The sequence below is a fragment of the Lynx canadensis genome, chromosome D4, assembly GCF_007474595.2.
Source record: "Lynx canadensis isolate LIC74 chromosome D4, mLynCan4.pri.v2, whole genome shotgun sequence".
NCBI classification, from domain to species: domain Eukaryota; kingdom Metazoa; phylum Chordata; class Mammalia; order Carnivora; family Felidae; genus Lynx; species Lynx canadensis.
In genome coordinates, this window is record NC_044315.2 from 11672180 (window position 1) to 11695088 (window position 22909).

The 22909-nt window shown below is 44.1% G+C and overlaps 1 protein-coding gene across 1 annotated transcript in view; it reads left to right on the forward strand.

Moving 5' to 3' along the window:
* Positions 1–1828: 1828 nt before the first annotated feature.
* Positions 1829–22909, forward strand: part of TJP2 (tight junction protein 2) — a 76815-nt gene continuing 55734 nt past the window's right edge. Inside the window, 1 exon segment of the mRNA XM_030293067.1 lies at positions 1829–1972. Coding sequence (XP_030148927.1) covers positions 1913–1972 — 60 coding nt within the window. The 5' untranslated portion in view covers positions 1829–1912.

Genomic DNA, 22909 nt, shown 5'->3' on the forward strand with positions numbered 1-22909 from the left:
TTGTTTATTTTTGAGAGGGAGAGAGTGTGAGCAGGCGAGAGGCAGAGAGAGAGAGGGAGACAAAGAATCTGAACCAGGCTCCAGCTGTCAACAGAAAGCCCACTGTGGGGGCTCGAACCCATGAACCGTGAGATCACGACCCGAGCCAAAGTCTGATGCTCCACCAACTGAGCCACCCAGGCGCCCCTGGAAGCTTTTAAATCCTAAATCCCTAATTTTAGTTAATTTAAAATAAAATGTATTGAATACCCACATGTGAGAAGTGGTTATGTTGGGCAGTGCAGCTCTAGAGAGAAAAAGGAAATAGTTCTGCAGATGTTAAGTACTACACTGTGGATTCCTTTCTTCCTTTTTAAATGCTAATGAATCAGCTCACATTACTAAGGTGTGACCAGTTCACAAACGCTATCATTGTTATTATTTGTTCGCACTACCTAATTTGGGAAACATTTTTTAAATCAGAGCTTAGGTCGGGGGAGTAACACCTTACACCGGAAACACGACCCCAACGTCTGTGTCTGGAGACTTGTAGGCCAAGTGAGAAACGTCACTCACGATGCTTTTTAATCCAGAAGCATGCACTTAGCTCCCCAAAGGAGGCCAGAAGCCTCACACTTTCAGAGAGGCATCTGCTGGGCTTGTTTTTCCACATAAACTGCCAAACTTGTTTTGATCAGGCAGGAAGTGAAGCAACCTTTCGGGGAGAGAGCCTAGCTTCTGCATCTCGTCAGCGGGTCAGATAGGACATTCTACCTTTCACCTTCTACTTGGGAGCCTCGGCCGAGTTTTGCCTTAAGGGAAAGCAATTTTAAGGGAAGAGCGAGGTAGTCCACACTTTTTTTTCTTTTACAGCGTGGTTCCCTTAAATTTCAACCCCCAAATTATGCTTTTATTCAGTGTACCTGTTTCGAGTCTCCGAATAATTTACATGCCTCTAAAATAAGGAAGCTTTTACTTCTCTTGTGCAGTTCTTCGTACATAGGAGACTCTAAAACGAGTAAATGTACTGATAAATCCTGCTTGGATAAGCATCTGTGACTTACTGGTAGTCTTTTAAAAGATGACGATGCGAGAGGCGTTGCAGTGTTTTTACTGGAGCTGTTGGAAATGTGATAAAAAAGAGATAAGCTGGGGTATATTTTCCTCCAAAGTCAAGTTTTATTTAACACGAACATCCCAATACCCTCGGAATTCCGGTAATCAGTTGTTGAGCTGAGACACGTGGGCTACAATGCCGTGTACGTGTCGGCTGGCTGGGCAGGCCTCTAGGCAGGACAGATAACTTTGGGGTTTCCCCTCTTCTTCCCTTCGGAAGAGAGCAAAAGAGGCGCTGCAAACCTCTCCAAAATGTGTTCGTACCGGATGCGCACGCGACCTCAAAGGAAGCGCCCCAGGACAGACGGGCCGGTCCCCCGGCTGGCCCCTGCGCTCGGAGCTCCCAGCGCTTCCCGGCGCGCGCCCGGAGCCCGACCTGCCGGCCTAGTGCGCGCCGCGGAGCGAACCATCGCGCCGTCCGGTGGGGGGGTAGGGTAGGGCGTGGGGGCCGCGGGACGCTCGGGCCCTGGGGGGAGAGGAACCCCCTGCCGCCGCCGTCCCCGCCCCCCTACCGCCCCCCCCCGCCGGAAGTCGCTCTCGAAGCGGCCAGCCGCGGAGACCTCGCGGGTTGGTCTCGGCGCGCTCTATCCCCCCGGCCGCGCGGGGGTGGTAGCGGCCCATTTGAGAGTTTCCCGGGTCCGGCCGCCGGCGCGGAGGCGCTGCGCTCCGGCGGGGGGCGGGCGGCGGGAGGCGGGAGGAGGGACAAAGGGGTGGGCCCTGCGGGCCGGCCCTCCCGCAACCCCGGTTTCGGGTCCGAGGACTGATCTGCTGCGCGGACCTCGCGAGGAGCGGAGCCCAGGCGGGATTTGCGCCCGAGATGCCGGTGCGAGGGGATCGCGGGTTTCCACCCCGGCGGGAGCTGTCAGGTTGGCTCCGTGTAAGTGCCCTTCGAGTCTGCTCGGTTGGGAGAAGACTCTCGGGGGATGAGCGTAGAGCGCGTGGTGGGCTTCCTGTTGCGCGGTGGGCAGCTGCTACTCTCCCACCTGAAAGTGGGGCGGGGGGCACGGGTAGATTTCACCCGACTGGGTGGTGGCTCATGGCCTCCAGGGCTCCTTAATCCTTTTCTCTCCTCTCTGAAGTCACTTGGGTTTGAGATTAAATCGTCAGGGAGGGTAGGGGACACGGTCCTGAACTCTGTCCTGGATCTCTGGTACCTTGAAGGCATCTCGTCCTGCCTGTTGTGTAGCCTGCCGTATGCCTTTGTGTCTTCCTTCTCTTTCCTACCACACCTACTTGATGCAAACTTACAGGCATGTGCCTGTGAGACAAACTTGACAACTCTTTGGAGACCGGAGCCTCATTTTCCTTTTTAATCAGCTGCCGCGGTAATACAAGTAAAAGTTGTTTTCAGTGGGGAATGGAGATGGGGTTTTGGAGGAAGCCACAACAAGGGGGTGATGAATGCTTTCTGCTCTGGTATTATCTTACCTGTCACCATTCCCTTGCTTTTATGTCTTCATTTGTCAGGTTTCCGCTTCTGCACAGTAGTTTATAAATACTCAGGGTTTTGACTGCAGGGTTTTAACATTCTGGAAATGTGGACGAACTTGGGAGCGAATACTCCAGGGCTTAGTAATGGAATACAGCCTCCCACCTCTATTTTAGTTTAAGTTCTTAGGCAGCGCCGCTTCCCTGGCAGCTGTCTGGCCTGAGTAATAAATGGTTGTGGTTTCCCTGCAGTTCCCAGCGGAGACTCACCCCGTCGGAGAAACTGCCCTGTGACTCCACACTCCCTCCCTCAGCTTGGGGGATCCTAGCAGAGGGGGCAGGAGGCCCTCGGCCTCAGGTCTTTTGGTGGCCTGTGCTGGGGGTGTGCTGATAATCCTTGCCAGAGAATCAGTCCTGCTTTGGCAGAATGGTTGGGGGGAGAGACTGAGAGGGGGTGTGTGTGTGGGGGGGGGGGTAACATCACCCACACCTGGGAAGGAGATGCTTTAGACTAGTTGCATTTGTACCTGCCTGAGAATGAAATTTGACTCTTCAGTAAAGTTTCACGAACAACTTCACTCCAGTGTGGGGACTACAAGTGGGAAGAGCGTGCCCCTGTTGCTGTCTTGTCGGGGAAGCGTGCAGGTAATTAAGAATGATTAGAAATATTCCAGTTAGAAATATGGATGGGACGCTGTAGCTTCTCCTTCTCTGGGAGATGTGAGAAGGGGTGCTTTACTTAGGCAGCGGGGGCTTTGGAGGTGTTTCTTGAGCTCTTTCAGAGCTGCTATCAGAGATGGAGGAAGGGGGACTTCTTTCCTTGCCGTGGCTGCTGTAACTTTTTTGTGACCACACCGCTAATAACGAGCACCTGCCTGTGGCGGTCCCTGCAAGGGGTACAAGATGAGCAAGACTCCGTTTCTGTCTTCAGAGTCTGTTACATCTGAAAATTGTAGGGTATTGTGAACTCCGCAGACTCTGCTGGGATACCTGGGGCTGAGGGGGGAGCGTGCCATACAGGTGCGCACTCTGCAGTACAGAAATACAGGCAGGGTGCGATTGCCTTACACACCCTCCCTTTAGGGATTCTTTTTGGGAAGAAAGGGCCGCATTCGAACAGATACCCCACAGCGTAAGCCAGTGAAGAAGAGGGGGCTGATAACACGCCCACCTCGTAGGGTTATGTGAGGACTGCCTGAAATGATGGAAGGTGCCAGACATGAGGTGGGTGCCAGGGAAGCGGTAGCTAGTGATATGAACCAAGACAGGTGCTGGGTCCTGGGAGGTAGGATCTAGAAGTACAGGTAGGGGTTACCATGTCGGTGTCTAGGCAGGAGCTGAGGGAAAGAGAAAGAGTTGCTCACACTCTTGAAAGGCCTTGAATGCCAGTAAAAGACTTGGGGGGGGCGGGGAAAGTCCTAGAAATCCCTAATGGATCAGTGAGTTGATTTTCCCTACAAAGAAGTGAACCAGTTTCTCAGTAAACACTTCACTCCCCCCACCCTACAATGGGAGTATTACTGTTTTTTGAGGCTCCCAAAGGCTTAAGACCAATGAATTTTAATATCGCCCCCCTGGGGAATTCTATTTGCAAGGACTTATGTCTCCATTTGTTTAACTTTTGATCTAATTCTTTCTACATCCGACAAAAGGTTATAGCCAGCCATTTATCTTTTGCAGAAGTGCCTGAGAATGCAAGGGAGATGAAAAAAAAAAAAAAAAAGAAATCCCTGCAGGGACTTCGATTTAGAAAGGGTTTCTCTTCTGAAGGTATTCTTTTTAAGAGACAGGTAAGATTCTTGAAACTAGGCAGGGCCACTCTCCTCCTGTGGGCTGGAGTAAGTTCTGTAGTTTAAAAAGTCATGCAGATTTGGTCCAGGAGTGGCACAAAGAGTGGGTGGCGGGGGTGGAGTTAAGAGGAAGGGTTAGTAATCACTGCTGAAACTTTCAGCATACTTCCACCAAGAATATGAGCCATCGGGGAATTCCTTGCTTAATCTCTAAAACAAATCCCATTTAGGAGTTGTGGCTACGGATTAATTTATCTAGGTTGAGAGCTGACTCCCTGTAAAATGCCTCATTGATTAGATTCTGCGTAGTAATCAGGGAGCCAACAATTGCTGGCCAGATGGCCTCGGACTAGCCAGCCTTGCTGTTGAAAAGGCGTTTTCCATTGCAGGGGATTTGGGGTGTAGTGATGTAGGAGGGTGTGGGGGAGGGGATAGAGACGGGGACGTAAAATGATCATCTCGGGTATTTTACGAAGTTAGTTTCTTGATCCTAAGTCCAAGGGTCGGGGTATCAGAAACAGACCCAGAGATCAGACTGAACACCTATTTAAGTAGTTAAAAACTTCAAAGTTTGTGTGAACTTATTGAGGTTAAAAAAGAAACCTTCCCTACAACTATTTTAGGGCCTCCTCACCCCCACAGGAATTTTCACCGTGACCCTTGTTGGCAGAAGCCCGTATAGCTACCAAATGTATACGGGTCTAAGGGGGTGTTACCATTCCTATTTTTTTTTTTTTTTTTTTTTTAAAGACCACGTATCAGCAGTGGAAAGAAGCGTTCAGGCGCTCAGTGCTAACGTGTAGCGGCAACAGCGAGTCCCAGGTTTGAAGGTGCCTGGGAAATGCACTTGGCTTCTCACTTCTGGAGCCCAGGCAGCTCCGCTTAGGCCTTCCCCTGATGGTGACAGTCTCATTCTGTTTGTAAGGGGCTTAGAGCTTTTCTCTTCTAGCTGGCCACTGCACCCAGAGGTTCATCAGCCCAGTAACTGGGAGCTCAGAAGAAAGACCAGACTGTTGTCGGGGAAAAAATACCTGATTATGTTAACGAAGCATTCTTTTTCTGTCCTGGTTTGTTGTTCCGCAAACTGTTTTCTAAAGTGTGCTACACAGACAGACTTAGAGGCGACCCGTTATTTTTCAGTGACTCTGCATGGATATTGTACTTCAAGACCAACACTCTAAAGCCAGTTACCAAACTCACTGATTTCGTGGACAGATTGTTTACTTAGAATGAGGCAAAGGGGTGCCTGGGTGGCTCGGCCGGTGAAGCGTCCGATTCTTGGTTTTCGGCCCAGGTCATGGTCTCAAGGTTTCGTGAGTTCCAGCCCTACCTACGTCGGGCTCCAAGCTGGCAGTGCAGAGCCTGTTTGGGATTCTCTGTCTCCCTCTCTCTCTGCCCCTCCCTCACTCATGCTATCTCTGTCTCCAATAAATAAACTTTAAAAAGAAATTTATGAAAAAAAGAATGAGGCAAAACTATGAAGGAAAGCAACAGGTTTGATGTGAGAATAATAAATTCTTGGGATGAATGGTATGAGACTAAGGTAAAAATTGTGAATAGAGCCCTTGAAATCCGAGTCTTGGGAAATACTGCTTAAAATATGAGTGTGACATTTAGTTATGGAGAGCTGAGTATACCTTGACCACACCTTCAGGAATGTCAGACACAGAACGACCCAGAAAAGCCAGGAAAGTTGAATTTGACAGGTTTTTATGTCTTACATGTACATCTTGCTCTTGCCTACCCGGCTCTTTTTTATTGCAGACAGTATATTTGTGAAGCTCTCTGATATCTTGCTTGATTCTCATTCCTTTCTCTGCTCCCCACAAGCCCTTCTGAAGACTTTAAGGTCTGTGGTGTGACTTTTGTGAAAGAATGGAGGAAAAACTTAGGTACTGCAGGGGGCACCCTCTGCTATGCAGTGCATCTTGCTGAAGAAGGGAGAGGACCAAATAGCCTCACATGTAAATGCATTTGTTTTATTTTATTTCATTTTATTTTTTTAAAGATTGTATTTTTTTTTTAATTTTTTTTTCAACGTTTATTTATTTTTGAGACAGAGAGAGACAGAGCATGAACGGGGGAGGGGCAGAGAGAGAGGGAGACACAGAATCGGAAGCAGGCTCCAGGCTCTGAGCCATCAGCCCAGAGCCCGACGCGGGGCTCGAACTCCCGGACCGCGAGATCGTGACCTGGCTGAAGTCGGACGCTTAACCGACTGTGCCACCCAGGCGCCCCTAAAGATTGTATTTTTTAAAGCAATCTCTACACCCCACATGGGGCTCAAGCTCACAACCCTGAGGTCAAGAGTTGCATGCACGCTTTAGCAACTGAGCCAACCAGGTGCCCCAAATGCACTTAATTTTTTAAAAATGTAGCCTATGTTGGTCTGTAAAATAGGCTTTAACAAGGATTGTAGTAGGAATTAGAAGTCTTGAGGTTAAAAAAAGAAAAAAAGTAACCCTGCCTTGACCTAGAGAAAGGAGCAATTGAAGTTCATGGTCATAGTAGGTAAATAAAACCAGAATAGAAAACACTTTGTTTCAGTCACCAAAATCCTTAATTGTGTGTGTGCGTGCATGCCTTTTACGCGAAATTCTAAGCCTTCAATTAGTAACTTGTACTTCAGTCATTTTAAATCCGTGCAGATATTTGTTGAGTGCCTCTGCCAGATGGTTACAGTTAAATCAGGTCAGGTCTTTAACCTTAAAAATATAATGCAGCCTTTCTTAATCACTTATACGCCTTCTACATTTTTAAGTAAACTCTACCCAGTCCTGTGCAACGTGAGGCTCAACCTCCTGACCCCAAGATCAAGAGTCATAGGCTCTACTGACTGAGTCAGCCAGGCACTCCTGCCTGTACCTTATACATTTTAGACCGTAGCAATATACATTTTTACCATAATGAATATTTATTTTAACTTTCAGGCTAATATTTAGCCTAATTAGAATAGTCATGGATTATAGTGTTTCTGTTTCTGTTTCTCTTTCCCCAACATTGCGTATGTGTGGGAGGAATTTGGGGGTGGCAGGAATACTAGTAGGGTGACAGCATACACTTCACAGATCTTTTGTGAATAAAATATATGGTCTAAAGTTTATTTTGAGAGAGAGAGAGAGAGAGAGAGAGAGAGAACAGAGTCCGACATGGGGCTTCAACTCATGAACCACAGATCATGACCTGAGCCAAAACCAAGAGTCAGACACTCAACCAACTGAGCCACCCAGGTGCCCAAAGTATTTGTGTTTTAGGAAGCTGAACTGACAAATTTCAAGTTACACCATTAATCATGACAAAGAGCTCATGTCACATCCTTGAATGCAGTTGTTTTCTAAATTTTACCTCTATGCATATGTAAAGTCAGACTCTAGAATTAATTAATAGGGCAATTATTATTTTCTATTGTAGACTTTAATCAGCCATATGAAATATATACATTATGTTCACAAGAAAAAGATGGCATCATCTTTTGAAAGCTTAATTATAGTATGCCTCATCTGATAGACACCCCATATGAGACTAAATATATAGTTATATATTTATAGTTAGTGACAAGTCAAAGGCATTTGGAGGAAGATGTATAATACATTGTGAGAGAATTATGGGGATAGTTCCTGGTAAGTAACAGTTACTAGGCTGTAATTAACAGATAATGATTAAAGTCCAGCTGTATCTTTGCCACTGTATTAAAGAAAACCTTTGGTAGAGATGAGAGAACACTGCAGATACTCTAGATTTTGCCATTTGAGTTGAAGGTGAACAGGAGAAATAATGTTTTCTAGTAAAACAACTTTTTTAGGACGTGTAACTTTTTTTTTAAAGTTTATTTATTTATTGGGGGGGGGAGGGGCAGAGAGGGAGAAAGAGAATCCCTATCAGGCTTCCTCCCTATTAGCGTGGAGCCCGATGCTGGGCTCGATCTCATGAATTGTGACCTGAGCCGAAATCAAGAGTTGGACACTTAACTGACTGAACCACCCAGGTGCCCCTAGGACCTGTAGCTTCTAAGACCTTTGTTCCTCTGAGGAGGAAATAATGTTCCGAATATGGCTTTGTTGAGAACCATTTGTTGAGAGCCATTTATTATCACAGAAGTAAAGGAAGTGTTCCAAGTTCTAGGTTGTGGGGTTTCTTTTGTGCCTTAATGTGGAGCACACCTAAGACCCGGAGGCTGTGTTGGGAAGGAGGGTAGTCTACGCTGTGGAGGCAACCAGCCCATTCTCCGTCCTTGGAAGGCAGTTCACAAATATATGTGGCAGCAGCAGAATGAAATTATTTGGGGGAATTAATTAGCAAAACTAACCATTTCTGTTTGTGAAAGAATGACTCGTTTAGATGGAACTTCCCTGTGAGCTCATTTTTAGAAGCCCGGTTCCTCCCTTACCCTTCTTCCCTCAGGCTGAATCAGTTTCCTTCTCGCCCATGATTGGTTAGTGTGCACATGCCAGTATTTATTAGAGCCCTTATCACGTCTGCTACATGCCGGTCACTTCCTGTCTGCCATGAGCCTTTCCTTGGTCTGAGTCATCTGGGTCACCCCAGAAGCTGATGGGGCATCAGACATACCCACTACGCTTAGCACACCCAACTGACTGGATCTGGGGAAGGCTTTTGTTTCATAAACCAATAAGAATTGAAGACTCACTGGGAACTCAGAAGAGTGGATTCCTGACATTTATATAGTGAATGAGATGGTTTGTAGTAAGAAAAAGACCTGTCGAGTTATATACTAACCTTTTCTGTAGCGGTGTATAAGCTGTACCACTAATTAGTTGGGTGGCTTCAGGTAAGGCACGTAAATTTAGTTTCTCTCTAGGGAAATGAGTAGTTCGATTTGAAGGTCTCTGAAGTCTTCTCAGTGGTTGGGTGTAAAGCCTAGAGAACATTCTAAGTAACTTCTATTGGTTCTTGTCATCTTAAAGTGCTTCCATGCGCTTTAAAAACCTTGTGTTTGTTTGTTTCTTTTAAGAAAAGGTCCAGTGGATTTTCTCTGAAAGATATTTTTCTAACAGATAAACTGAGAACTCAAGAGTGGCAATAGCTGTTCTGCTCATGAAGTGCTGGAAAGATCTATTATTCAGTTGCAGCTTAAATAATGCACCATCACAGTGTGTGCCGTATTCTCTTCCTTGCTCTGCAGCCCAAGCCAATATCTGTAGTCATCTTGAGTCGCTTAAGAATCGTTCTTTCTTTTTCCTCTTCCCCTCCAGTGTTCCCAGTAAGCACTACCTACTGGGAGTCTCCCACACCCCCTTCTTTTCCTGTGGACTTCTCTTACAAGGGCCACATCACCTGCAGCAGGAGTGTGGAAAGTAAGGTGGAAGCCTGCAGCTGGGAGCCCGTTCTGGTTTGTTCTTCATAAACCGCTTAAGATGAGCCTCCTGGTTCCTGTCGCAGGACCTCACTGTTCACTGCCTGACGTAAAATCACTCACTGTCACTCAACTTTGAGCATCACTTCAGGCAGAGCACTTTGCCTACTTTGGGCTGGTCTGTTTAGTGTCTGGGTGAGTTTTAAGAAGGGAGAGAAATTTGTGGCATCCTAGACACCCGTTGAGATTTTCCAGAAATGGAACTGGAAACATTTGTGCTCTTCCTTCTGGTGTTATTGTCAGAGTCTAAAACCAGGCAAGCAACGACATGGTGAAATGAAGAGGTACCAAGTTCATCTTAAATACTGGTGGCCTCCTTTCTTTTTAAAAAAATTTTTTTTAATGTTTTTATTTATTTTTGAGACAGAGAGAGACAGATTACGAGCAGGGGAAGGGCAGAGAGAGATGGAGACACAGAATCCGAAGCAGGCTCCAGGCTCTGAGCTGTCAGCACAGAGACCAACGCGGGGCTCGAACTTGCAGACTGTGAGATCGTGACCTGAGCCGAAGTCGGATGCTTAAACTGACTGAGCCACCCAGGCGCCCCTCAAGTTTTTATTTAAAAAATTTTTTAATGTTGTTTTTATTTTTGAGAGGGAGAAGGAGAGAGACAGAGCATGAGCGGGGGAGGGGCAGAGAAAGAGGGAGACACAGAATCCGAAGCAGGCTCCAGGCTCTGAGCTGTCAGCACAGAGCCCGATGCAGGGCTCGAACCCACGGACTGTGAGATCGTGACCTGAGCCGAAGCCGGATGCTTAACCAACTGAGCCACCCAGGCGCCCCCGGTGGCCTTCTTTCTAGCAGACCCAAATCTGAATTTTAGTCAAAGGTCTGGGAGAAATATTTAGTCTACTTATGCTGCTTAAGTGCATAGTTTGCAGATGTCTTTACCAGAGTCAGGAAGAGGCAGGAAAGGTGGACTCAATTTCTACCAAAGAACTGAGGTTAAAAAAAATGTGCCTGAAACAGAAAAATTTTCCCAGAGAAACAGTGGCATCTGGGGTCTGTCCTCACAAGCTCGTTTCCTCATAATGGAGCTTCTCTTATATTGTTACTTTCCTGGCATTTTGTTGAAGTATAATTTACACACAGTAAAATACACAGATCTCCAAGTGGACAGCTTGATAAATTTGTTTTTGTTTGTGTTGTGCATGTAGCACAAGCCCCACCATTTTAACCATTTTGAAGTGTACAGTTCAGTGGCATTTAGTATGTCCACAATATTGTGCATCCACCACCATCTGGTTCCAGAGCTGGACGGACTCCTACATGAATGTGTGATTACCACCTAGAGCAAAAAACAGGACTTTCCATCACTCTAGAAGGTTCTCTCTTGCTACTTCTTCCTACTGTTACCACCCCACCCACAAGGGAACCTCTCTTCTGACTTCTCTCACCAGTGGCTTCTTTTCTTCAGTATAACCTCCTCGATGTGCATCTGTGTTATGTGATTCAGTAGTTCTTGTTTGCTGCTGTGTAGTATTCCATTTATCGTTGGAATCTCTTGTCTCTTTTTTTCCTATTATGAATGAAGCTGCTGTGGAAATCACCAACACGTTGCTCTGTGGCCTCACGCACTGATTTCTCTTGTCTAAATTCCTAGGAGTAGAGTTGCTGGGTCATGCATCGGGGATATGTTTGACTTTGATTCTGTAATTCTGAAGTTGGACAGACCTGGGTTTGAATTCCTTCGTCCTGCTGCTTGCTTGCTCTACCTCAGGCAATTTATTTTTTCCGTGTTTGGTTTTCTCAGCTCTACAGTGGGCGGCACTGTGTACCTGCTCAGTCAGGGCTCGGTGAAGAAAACAGACATCATTTTGGCTGTTTCACGGAGAAAGGAATTTAATGGAGACAATTAAGTGCCTACAAAACGAGACTGGAGGGATGAAAACCAAGGGCACTCCACTGGCTTTCATATTTGGGTCCCCCTGCCTGGAAAGTTAGAAAGCTGCTGCGGCTCAGAGCCAGGACCTTGAAACACCTTCTACCTTCTCGGTCTTTTCAGTCCAGAGGTGGCTGAAATGGTAGGGAATTAACGATAGTGGCAAAGCTCAGGTCTGGGAAGTCCAGTTTTGCCTGCCACTGCTGGCCATCTGCTTTCCTTCTCCTTCCAGACCTTAAACAAGTGCACCCTGTTGGCAAGAGGGCTGGGGTTTCTGGCCTCTGGGAGCAAGGGAAGATGAGTGCCAGCCAACAAGAAATGGGATAGACACCTCCTGGGGTTGCACTGGCAACCTGAATGACAGTGGTTGTAACTTCTTAGTATCCTCACTGTTACAGAAGAACAGGATGCCAAAGCAGTCATAAGACTGCTTTCTGTAACTTACATTCCGAATCCGTCCTTTGACTTTATAGTCACCTGCTGGATCCTGGATGCTGCTGTAAGACCCACCTGTCACATAACTGTTTCTCCGAAGGGCCTCAGCTTCTCCTGCTCTTGATCTGTGATTCTAGGTACTTCTCTATATGAGTAAGCTTGAGAAATTATAATTTGCAAGCCTACCAATTAATGCAGAAGCTGAAAGGTGACTTAATTCTAAGAACAGCTGCTTTGATGTATTCTTTATGAAGTTTAATGAGTGTTTTCTTCTGGAAGTCCTTCTGATTTGTTAGTTTTTTTTTTTTTTTTTATTTTTTTTTTTCAACGTTTATTTATTTTGGGGACAGAGAGAGACAGAGCATGAACGGGGGAGGGGCAGAGAGAGAGGGAGACACAGAATCGGAAACAGGCTCCAGGCTCCGAGCCATCAGCCCAGAGCCTGACGCGGGGCTCGAACTCCCGGACCGCGAGATCGTGACCTGGCTGAAGTCGGCCGCTTAACCGACTGCGCCACCCAGGCGCCCCTGATTTGTTAGTTTTTAATAAAGTAAGGGGTGATGTGTAAATCTTATTGATAGATGGGCTAAAAAGGACGTTCCCTTTTTCTGTCTTTAACTTTCATTATCTTTTGACAAATGAAATGGAAAGAGATTCGATTTGTATCCTATTTGGTGCCTCGAATCTCATGCAGGCAGCACACTCTAGTCTACTAAAATATTTGGCAATGGTGACTGTCCTTTTTCTAGCTTTTGTTATGAAATGTGAGCTATAGTGTATTGCTCTTAAGACATTTAAACATCTTGAACTAACTGAATCCATTTTTTACTTCCTAGGGACCTTACTATTACTGCTTTCAGGGGGTTGGCCAAGTGATTTATTGATTAAGATTTTATTGTAGGCTTGTATCTATAGTGCTACTTCTGAAGGCTCCTTGCAGAGAAATGTGAAGCGATAGGAATGCAAATATTCTAAGTGCCAAGATAAGCATGACCAGTAACTTCATTTCAGCCCCTGGTGTAGCAGTTAGAGTGAGCTGGCTTTGCAAAGCTTGCTTACATTTGATTGTGTTAGAAATATATTGACAGAATCCCATTTTCTCTCTTTTTAGCCAGACTTACCCAGTCGGCCAGGGCTAACAATGGATGTCCAAACAGTTTACAGTGGTTAATACAATGGACAAAGGGTTTCACTGTTTGGAGAGTGGAAACGAGAGCTGATGGGGAGCTTCTTAAGGGCACTGACCTAATTCACTCCTTCAATGAAAATGATTAGTTTTAAACATATATGTTTTCTGATCCAGGTGTTTATAAATATTTAAGCTAGTAGTATCACAGCCTCAGGAAGGGATGTGTGGTGCTGCTTTGTGTATTTTGGAAAGTACAGCCTTTATTTTTATTTGACAGTGGCCCTTAGATTTTTTTTTTTTTTTTTTTTTTAGTAAGTTCTGGCACGAACTGATTTTCCACAAAAGTTAGGGAATTAAGAAAGGCAGCTGAAATCACACATCACCTTCCTCCATCCTGAAACCTCCTCACATTCAGGAACTTTAGTCATCCTCTTTTTAAAGATAAACTTCCCTGTGAGCCTTTTCTTCTGTAAAATGTGGAGAAACAGAACTGGCTTAAAAATAAAGTTAGTTCAGGCATTGCTAAATTTCTGAGTATCGTGTTTATGATTTACTTTGTCCAGGAAACATAAATTGCCAATGCTTTTGCTATTTATTACCACAAAATATTTGCAGTCAGTATGCACTGTCTCAAAGAGTATCTCTCACCTATTAATAGAACAGAAGCAAAGGAGAGTGCGCACGTCACTGTGAGGTAAAAAAGCTCACTGGGCTTAGTTGTAAGCTCCAAGTAACAACTGCATTGTTGTTCTAAGTGGTCTTTAAGTATGATTGGATGATTAAATATAAATGTTGACCTGACTGGATTATATCCCAGCCGTGAACTGTCCTGAAAAAAACAGCAGTAACCTGTCACTCCCGACAGTTACCAGACTTGTTCTTTTGGCTTTATATTTGGGATAATGATTTATGCAGTGAAGTATCACAGAAACTGGGGTGCTGTCATGTCTGTCTGTCTCTTTCATCTGTTTCAACCTGGATATATTGGCTCTGTTTGTGTCGTCTGCTACATAGATAGTCCGTTATCTTCGTAAGAAGCAATACAAGCTTTTTGATTGGGATGAACTTGATCAAAACAAATGCTTGGAAACAATGAATTGCAAAAAAAGTCCTCAGTGAGATCTAAACTTCAGTGCATGTGTTTATCCTTTCAGAATGGCAGACTGTTTTCTGGGGGGGTTGGGGGGTGGGCTGTGTTCTGCCTAGTGTTGGGAGGGGTATCAGTCTCAGTGCTGGGGGTTGATTATGGGTTCTTGAGGGCAGGTCTGGAGTTCGCTTTCCTAGTCCAGACATCATCACATTGTTGCTCAGTCAGTGAAGGAAAGCACAAGGAAGACAATGGAGCAGGTAAGTCCTACAGGACTGAAGTGTGATTCGTATGGGTGTGTATACTCTCCCTCTTCTTACAATATTCCCAGCCCTGCAAAAAAGTACCTTGTAGGTGGCTTGGAGACTGTTTGAAATAGCAACTTTTCATTATTGGACCAACAAATCTAAAAGACAAAACAAAACACAAGAAACCCCACCACATCTAAAATACGCATTAATAGTATGCATTGCAGAACAGCTCTGAGGCTGTGTCCTTCATTTCTACAACTATGGGTGTATTGGGGACAGACCCACTCTACTCAGTTCCCAAGTATTCAGCAAAACTGATGTTTGTGAAAAATGCCTAATCGTGAGGGGGCCCAGGTTTTGCTCTATGCTGTAGGACTTCTAACTTTCCTCTAGTGAAGTAGGGGGAGGAAGCATGTGACTGACGTTGTGTTAGACCTTTGGTGCAGATCTCACTGACTGATTCCACCCACTTGGAAGTGGGTGTTAAAACCTGATTTGATAGGTGAGGAAAGTGAGGCTCAGAAGTGTTAAGTACTTTGCCCCATGTCACACAGCTCAGTGTGATAGGCAGGGAATTTGAGCCAAGGTCCACTTGACTAATTCAAAACCAGTAGGTTCTTCCAACTCCACCAGCCTCTGTTTTTCAGAATCAGATGGGCAGAGACATAGTGGGAGAAGCTAAAAGTCCTCTGTTGATTTCTAGGAGTTTAAACATTATCACTGAAAGGGTACAGAAGTTTTTCCCTCCAGGGAATCATGAGTGATGATAATAATATGAGTGTTTTTAAGAGATGTTTTTATTCTTCAATGACTTGCTTGTGCTCATTGCTGTATGGGGCCCCAAAGACTCAAAGATGAGTAAGACACAGCCTTATGGGGAAGTAGTTTATATAAAAAACTAGCTAAAACCACAATTTATTATACAGATATTAAGAATGTCTTGTCTGTGAGAGACTTTCTTCAACTCCACAGCCTCTAGTTAGAAATGACTGTGTTTTCAACCCTCCCTCACCCTCCGCCCAAAACTCCCGCAATTGTTGTTAATGTCAAGAAAAACTTGTGGCTACAAAGAACGTGGGTTGTGGAATTAGAACGTCTTAAACATGCTGTGTTTGGGAGCTTGGCTGTTAAGGGTCAGAATTCCATCACAAGTTACCTCAGGATCAAAGTACATCTTTTAAAACATTACAAATTCCAAGAAGTTTAGGCTACCAGATACTCACACTTGCATGTGCAACAGAACAGTAAGCTTTCTTTTCATATGTAGCCAAGACCATATGCATTGATATAGTGAAAGTTTTGATTGAGGGTAAAGACAGAGTGGGAATTTTGGAGTTAGAATATTTTGGTGGTGGGGCAGCCACCACGGAGTACCATGTGTTCACCCTTGGACAGGTTGGGGTGGGGGGATGTGGACAATTGGAGCATATAGCCCAAGAGGTAGAAACAGCTGGGAAGGTTCCAAATACAGATGTTGTTTCTTTCCGATTGCCCCTGGGAATCCTCGCAAGGGTGCTTTTTCTCTTCCTTACTGCCTCACCACATAGCTGTCTTTGCCCAGGACCCAGAATTGATGAGTTACATGAGCTTCCATGGGCAGTCCGTTCAAGCTGGCACCTACTGGAAATGTTGACTCTTGGTCCTAAGCTCAGCCGCAACACATGCTGGCTGTAGAATTCTGACCAGATTCTAAGTCACACTTCAGGGTGGACGATGGAAACTTCCAGTGTTTACACCCTGTCTTTAAAAAATTTCTTGGGATGCCGGGGTGGCTCAGTCAGTTAAATGTCTGGCTTTGGCTCAGGTCATGATCTCACGGCTCGTGAGTTTGAGCCCCGCGTCGGGCTCTGTGCTGTCAGCGCAGAGCCTGTTTCAGATCCTTTGTCTTCCCACTCTCTCAAAAATTAATAAATATTAAAAAAAATTTCTTCTAAAGCAGCATGTGCCTTGGGTTGTGGGTGACATATCTTCATTCTCTTTTTATGAGGGTGCAGACAGCATTCCAGCTTGAGATCAGGAACCAAGGTTTTTACTTCTCTTTGTGGAACTCATTTCTTCACACAGTGTCTTGCCCAATGTTTATAATACCAACACATGCAGTTAATGATCTACTTTGAGGATTATCTGAAGCAAGATTTTGCTCTTAGCCCAGCTTCCCCTGCGGTATGTGATTGGAAACTGTGAAAACGTTCAGAATTTAGTTTAGGTTAATTATAACCAGAGAAGTTCTGTTTCTACCAAAACCAAGCATAATTCACTTTGAAGTGATCTAACTTTCGGATTATGTACCCGCTCAGAACTTGCCCCTTATTAATTAAAAAAAAAAAAGAAAAGTAAAGAATTAAGCAAACAAAATAGGATTATCCCCAAATAGAGGCTAAGGACAGTCCTAAGGTTTACTGAGGATAAGAGTGAAAACCAAGGTGAAGGAAAGCAATGATCAAGAAGTGTGTGCACCTCCCTCAGTACCGGTGTGAGCACCTTGCATGTATAGATTGTGTCTTGGTGAACAGACACCTGCACATCAGTAGGTCGTTACTAAATTTTGCATGAGTTTAGACTAGGGTTTGCACACTACAGCCAACTGCCTGTTTGGTTGGTTGTTTTTGCTTTTTCCTGCTAGTATTACTAGCAAAGAATTGTTCTCACCTTTTATTTATTTATTTTTTTAATATTTATTTTTGAGAGGGAGTGGGAGTGGGAGAGGGGCACAGAGAGAGAGAGAGGGAGAGAGAGAATCCAAAGCGGGTTCCACTCTACAGCAGAGAGCCTGATGTGGGGCTCGAACCCACAAATTGCCAGATCATGACCTGAGCCGAATCAGAGGCTTAACTGACTGAGCCACCCAAGTGCGCCTGTTCTTTTTAAATGAGTACATTTAAAATTGGTTATGTCAGTATTCATGTAATATCATTTGCCTCCAAAGCCTAAGATACATACCATGTGACCCTTTAAGAAAACATTTGCCGGGCTCTGCTTTAGAACTCCCATAAGCAGGATGCTTAGTTTCTCGCCCATTTGGCTATCTGGAAATAGGCATGTCAGGATGCTGACTTGTGAAAGATTCTGGCTTCATGAGGACACTCTTGTCTGAGGTCCTTCTTGGCTGTGGGAAAGTGAAAGAGAGAAAGGGGTGGGCCTGAGCACTCAAGGGCTGGTTTGCTTTCTGGTTTCAGTCCAGGAAGGTGACTGATAACAGAGGCTGTTTGTGTAGACTTCCTCCAAATTAAGCAGTTAACATAAGCACAAAAAACTGGAGAAAGTATACTTCAAAGCACATTTTTTTGTTTTGTTTTGTTTTTTGTTTTTTTTTTTAAGGATGCAGAAAGGCCATAAAACTGAAATCACCCTCTATGATCAAACACTTCTGTCTGGGTTTTGGATGTTCTTATTTCCCTGGATTCCAGCTTTGGGACAGTTACTGTTTATTGTGTTTCTGCATTGTTGACTATTTCAGTTTTAAGCAATTCATTCTTTCCTATCAGGGAAAACTTCAAGATTATAATAAGATGCCATCATCTTCAAAGTCTTGAAGAAATGTAGCGCAGAAAAGGAGTCATTGGTGTTCCTCTGGCTTAGGAGACTTGGAAAGGCTTTGGACTCCTATCAGTGACTGATATCCCAGCTCATAAGCATTTACTGTCATTGTTCTCTGTACTATTCCAGGCCTTCCTACATCCTACAAACAAGCATCCCTTGAGGGTGGGGACTATGTCCTATGTTGATTAGGTCTTTGTTTTCAAAGCCTGGTACACAGGTACTTAAATGTTCAATGCAATCTATCTTTTAAATCTTTTATTGAACTTATACCACAATGCCCTTTTTAAGGGTGTGGCTTACTTAATATAGGAAACACCTCTCCCATGTGGTACTTTAGAGTTTATAAAAACTCCCACGTATAATTCTCACTCAGTCTTCACAAAAACCCTGGGAGATGGGTATCATCACCCAAGATGCTCATAGAACTTGGGGTCATATAGTTGGTTAGTGACAAATCAGGGACAAAGTAGAATAGCTAGAGAGAGCTTAGTGTGTTGTGTTGTTGTCTTTTCCCCTGACCCCCTTTTCTTGCCCACTCCTTAGTAACAATACTGCAAAGGTGTCTTTGAACCTGGCTTAGAAAGTATGGTTAGCTTTTGTCTTTTCTCCCAGGAGAAAGGGGATCCTGAATGGGGCTTAAACCCTTGGATGAGCCCCTTGGCTTCAGCTGATTAGAAGCCATTACTGCATGTGGAATCAGTGCCAGGCCCCTCTGTCTTCCTTTTCCCACCTCCTGTGTCTAGTAACCTGCTGGGGCTGTCGACCTAGGCTTACCTTTCTTCTCTGGCTCTCAGTAAAATAAGGAACTTGGACTCAAACATGTAAAAATACAAATCTCCCTGTACCACTGACCTGCCTCAGACTTTTACTTACTCATAGACGACACCAAAATTCTTCCTGAGTCCCAGGCTCCACCCCGCCCCCGCCCCTCCCTCCCCCGCCTCCTTCTCTGTGCCCTAGATGTGGTGGTCTCTTGTCTGTCCTTCCTCAGTGAGTTGCATACCCTACTTCCACATGGTCACTGAGAAGGAAAGCCTTCCTCGAGTCCCGGAAGAGGCAAGTTCTCTCTATTCTAGACCTTTGTGTGCTTTCGCGTCCTAGCACCTGTCAGCTTTAATTCTGCAGTTGCTGACTGACTCCTTGATTTACATTGACCCTCATCAGCCTGTGAGCTCCATGAAGGCAGGGCCTTGTTTGTTACCCTCATTGTCTAATCTCAAGTGCTCAGTACAAAGCCTGGCATGAGAGAGGTGCTTGATAAATATGTGTTGAATAAATCAATGAATGGATTCCACCTTCTTCATTGAAACTTTAACTTCTATACGTCTGTCTTCTGAAAATTACCTTCCTCTATACCAATTAGGTCCAGTGATGAACAATTAGAAAGTGCTATCTTCTGCTTTCCAGATGGCTTAATTTTCTTTGAATATCCCACAGCACCCAGAGCCAGGTTAGCAACTTTGTAGGGTGATTATGTATTATAATATGCCTTTGCCTTTGTGGGTTTTTTTTTTTTTTTCAACGTTTATTTATTTTTGGGACAGAGAGAGACAGAGCATGAACAGGGGAGGGGCAGAGAGAGAGGGAGACACAGAATCGGAAACAGGCTCCAGGCTCCGAGCCATCAGCCCAGAGCCTGACGCGGGGCTCGAACTCCCGGACCGCGAGATCGTGACCTGGCTGAAGTCGGACGCTTAACCGACTGCGCCACCCAGGCGCCCCGCCTTTGTGTTTTTATAATGTTAATGAATGACTGTTATTTTCTACTTTTAGTACCCCCCATTTGCAAATTTATCTTGCCTCTCATAAAAGCTATAATGGCGGGATTTTATTGTAATTATTAAGGTTCATTTCTAATTTCCTCTAAATGACATTTATTTTGCAATTTTAAATTTGAAGGGAAACACCATTCTTTTTATTTCTGCATCACTGCACCATCTAGTGGATAATATCTGTTACTATGCAATGGCCTTTTCTGATTTCCTGACAACTTCCAGTTCCACAAAAGGGAAATGTTGGGTGTCTTTTCATACTTGAAGATCGCGTATAATTTCTACCAACAGTTTATGTTACTAGACAAAGATGGATTCTTTTTGAGAGGAGCTCAACATTGCTGAAATTCAGAATTAAAAAAAAGTTGTTGACCCCTATTTAAAATTTCCCATGTCACTAATACTGGAACAGTGCAGATTTGGGGACGAGGTGTCTACACACTATTTTATGGACTCAGTTGGGCTCAGTTTATATAATAATGGTGTATAAGGTATTAGACCACCGAATGAGATCTTTTTCCAAGTTTAGGAACAGAACTGTTTCAACCACCTTACCTTTTTCTTTATTTAATACGTTTTGTCATGAGAAGAAAACATTGGAAGCCTGACTATTTTTGTTTAACTCGACTCAGTTACATCTACTGTGTTTTCTTATTAAGTCAAAGTCCTTAGTAAGATTTGCTGATTGGCATTTTCAGTATTTTTAACAGCTTGGCTTGGTCTCTCACTTGGCCTCAGTGTGGGAGGTGGATACAGGAAACCTCACCTTTCCCCTTCCTGTCTCTGGTCTTTGCTGCCCCCTCCCCTTAATGGAGTGTGTTCCAGTGCAGCTGATCGTTCTTTGTTTTTCTCCATTGATTCCATGAGATGCAGGGGACACACACTGTGCTAAACTTACAGTTACCGAATTTGATATTTTAAATATATAATAAGTACATATTAGGTTGAAGCTATAAATTGTAAGCTTTTAAATCTTATCCATAGATTAATGGTTTAATGTCTCATACTGACAGCTGGTTAAATTAGTGTTTTCAAAATGTCAAAAAATGTGTCTTATAAAGAAAGGAAGTTTAATTAAATAAATTTCCATTAAAGGCACACACACACACAAACCCCCAAAGTATCATTTACTAAGTTTTACCAGCATGCCTACAGAGGGAACTCAAAATCTTTTTCCCACATTCATTTTCTCTTGAAGGAAAAATTTTAAAAGATTACCAAAAGGATCCTTAAAGTATGAAAGCAAGTAACTGTTTCTGTAAATCCATAGTATGGTTTTTTTATTTTTCCTCAAAGTGGCATTTAAAAAACAGGGCATTTGACTTATCTTGCTACAGTAATGTGAATTGCCAGAACTTCTTCTTCTTCTTTTTTTTTTAATTTATTTATTTTTGACAGAGACAGAGTGCGAGCATGAGCTGGGGAGGTAGAGAGAGAGACAGACAGACAGACAGACAGACAGAATCCGAAGCAGGCTCCAGGCTCCGAGCTGTCAGCATAGAGCCTGACATGGAGCTCGAACTCACAACCCGTGAGATCATGACCTGGGCCGAAGTCGGCCGCTTAACCGACTGAGCCACCCAGGGGCCCCCAGAACTTCTTTTAAAAGTAATGGGTCAGGACATATGAAAATGCTTAGAAATGTTTGTGGTCTTCAATTCAGAAATACTACAAATTATGGAGAGGGCTCCATGCACTACAATTTTGCCATAGTATTAAAGTAGTCAAAAAAACCTGGAAACATTAAATTGCTAGGGATATAGTTAATACATTATATGCTAAATGTGGCTATTTATAAAGGTAAGTAAACATTTAGTTTCTTAATTGCAGTCGGCACCTTTCCAATGCTCAGTGGCCACAGGTAACTGGCAGTTACCATACTGGACAATATTGTTATAGCTCAGAGTTCTGTTGGAGTCACTGCTAGACCAGTGCTTCTCCAACTTCAGTGTGTGCCTTAATCACATGGGTGCTCCTGGTAAAATGCATATTCTTTTCAACAGGTCCAAGGTAGGGCTTGATTTGGCATTCCTAATAAGCCCTAGGTGTGGGCAAGACAGTATCTAAATGTGAGGTCTTTTTAAAGACCTGCATGTACTTCCCAATTCTGATAGAAAAGGCATGTCTTTGAAGCTTCAGACTCTGGAGGCTCCCTGGCTTTCTGGGGATTAACCAGTTAATTAACCATTAAGTGACAGATGGTGGAGGCACTGAGTCACTCTTTTCTGTGTGAGCCGTCCTTTGATGGTGCCTCGGATGGGTCTGGATGGACAGTTGAGTCTGGGTGTCATTAGGGCCAACCCTGCTGGCAGGATTTAGCTGAGCACTCTAATAATTGGTTTTCTAACCTACCTTTTGACAAAGCAGTTTATAATTTTCTTTATCTTGGTACCTGTCATGGGGTGGTGGTTTATATGTGTTTTTTCTTCTTTTTAAGTGAAGCTGTGTCTTAATGTAGTATGGGCTTAGTCAGATTCAAAATCATAGAGTAGACAGGGCTGTGTGTCCCTGTTTCCAAATTAGCACCTTCCTTTTTGGCTTATTAATGCTTTCTTTATAATTACAAATAAGAACGGTCTGTTTAAATGACAATTATACTTCATAGCTCAGTGTACCAGAATTATGAACATAGATGTCTTAAATGTAATTACCTGCTGATTTCACCCCCTCCCCCCCCCCCCATATCTTACTAAAACTGGACTCATGCAGATCTAGAATCAAATTGTAACCACTACCTACTAGTTGTGGAGCCATGTACAAGTTCCTTAGTATCTCAGGATATATGCTATATATCTTTTAATTAAGACTTCATTTTTTTAGGGCAGTTTAAGATTCACAGCAAAATTGAGGAGAAGGTACAGAGATTTCCCAAATACCCCTGCCCCCACACAGGATCAAGCCTTACAATAATTATCAGCATTCCCACCAGAGTGGTTTGTTAGAGCTGATGAACCTACACTGACACATCATTATCACCAAAAGGCCATAGTTTACATTACAGTCGACTTTTGGTGTTGTACATTCTGTGGATTTGGACAAATATATAGTAATGACAGGTATCTATCATTATATGATATCATACAGAGTATTTTTACTACCCTGAAAATCTTCCGTGCTCTGCCTGTT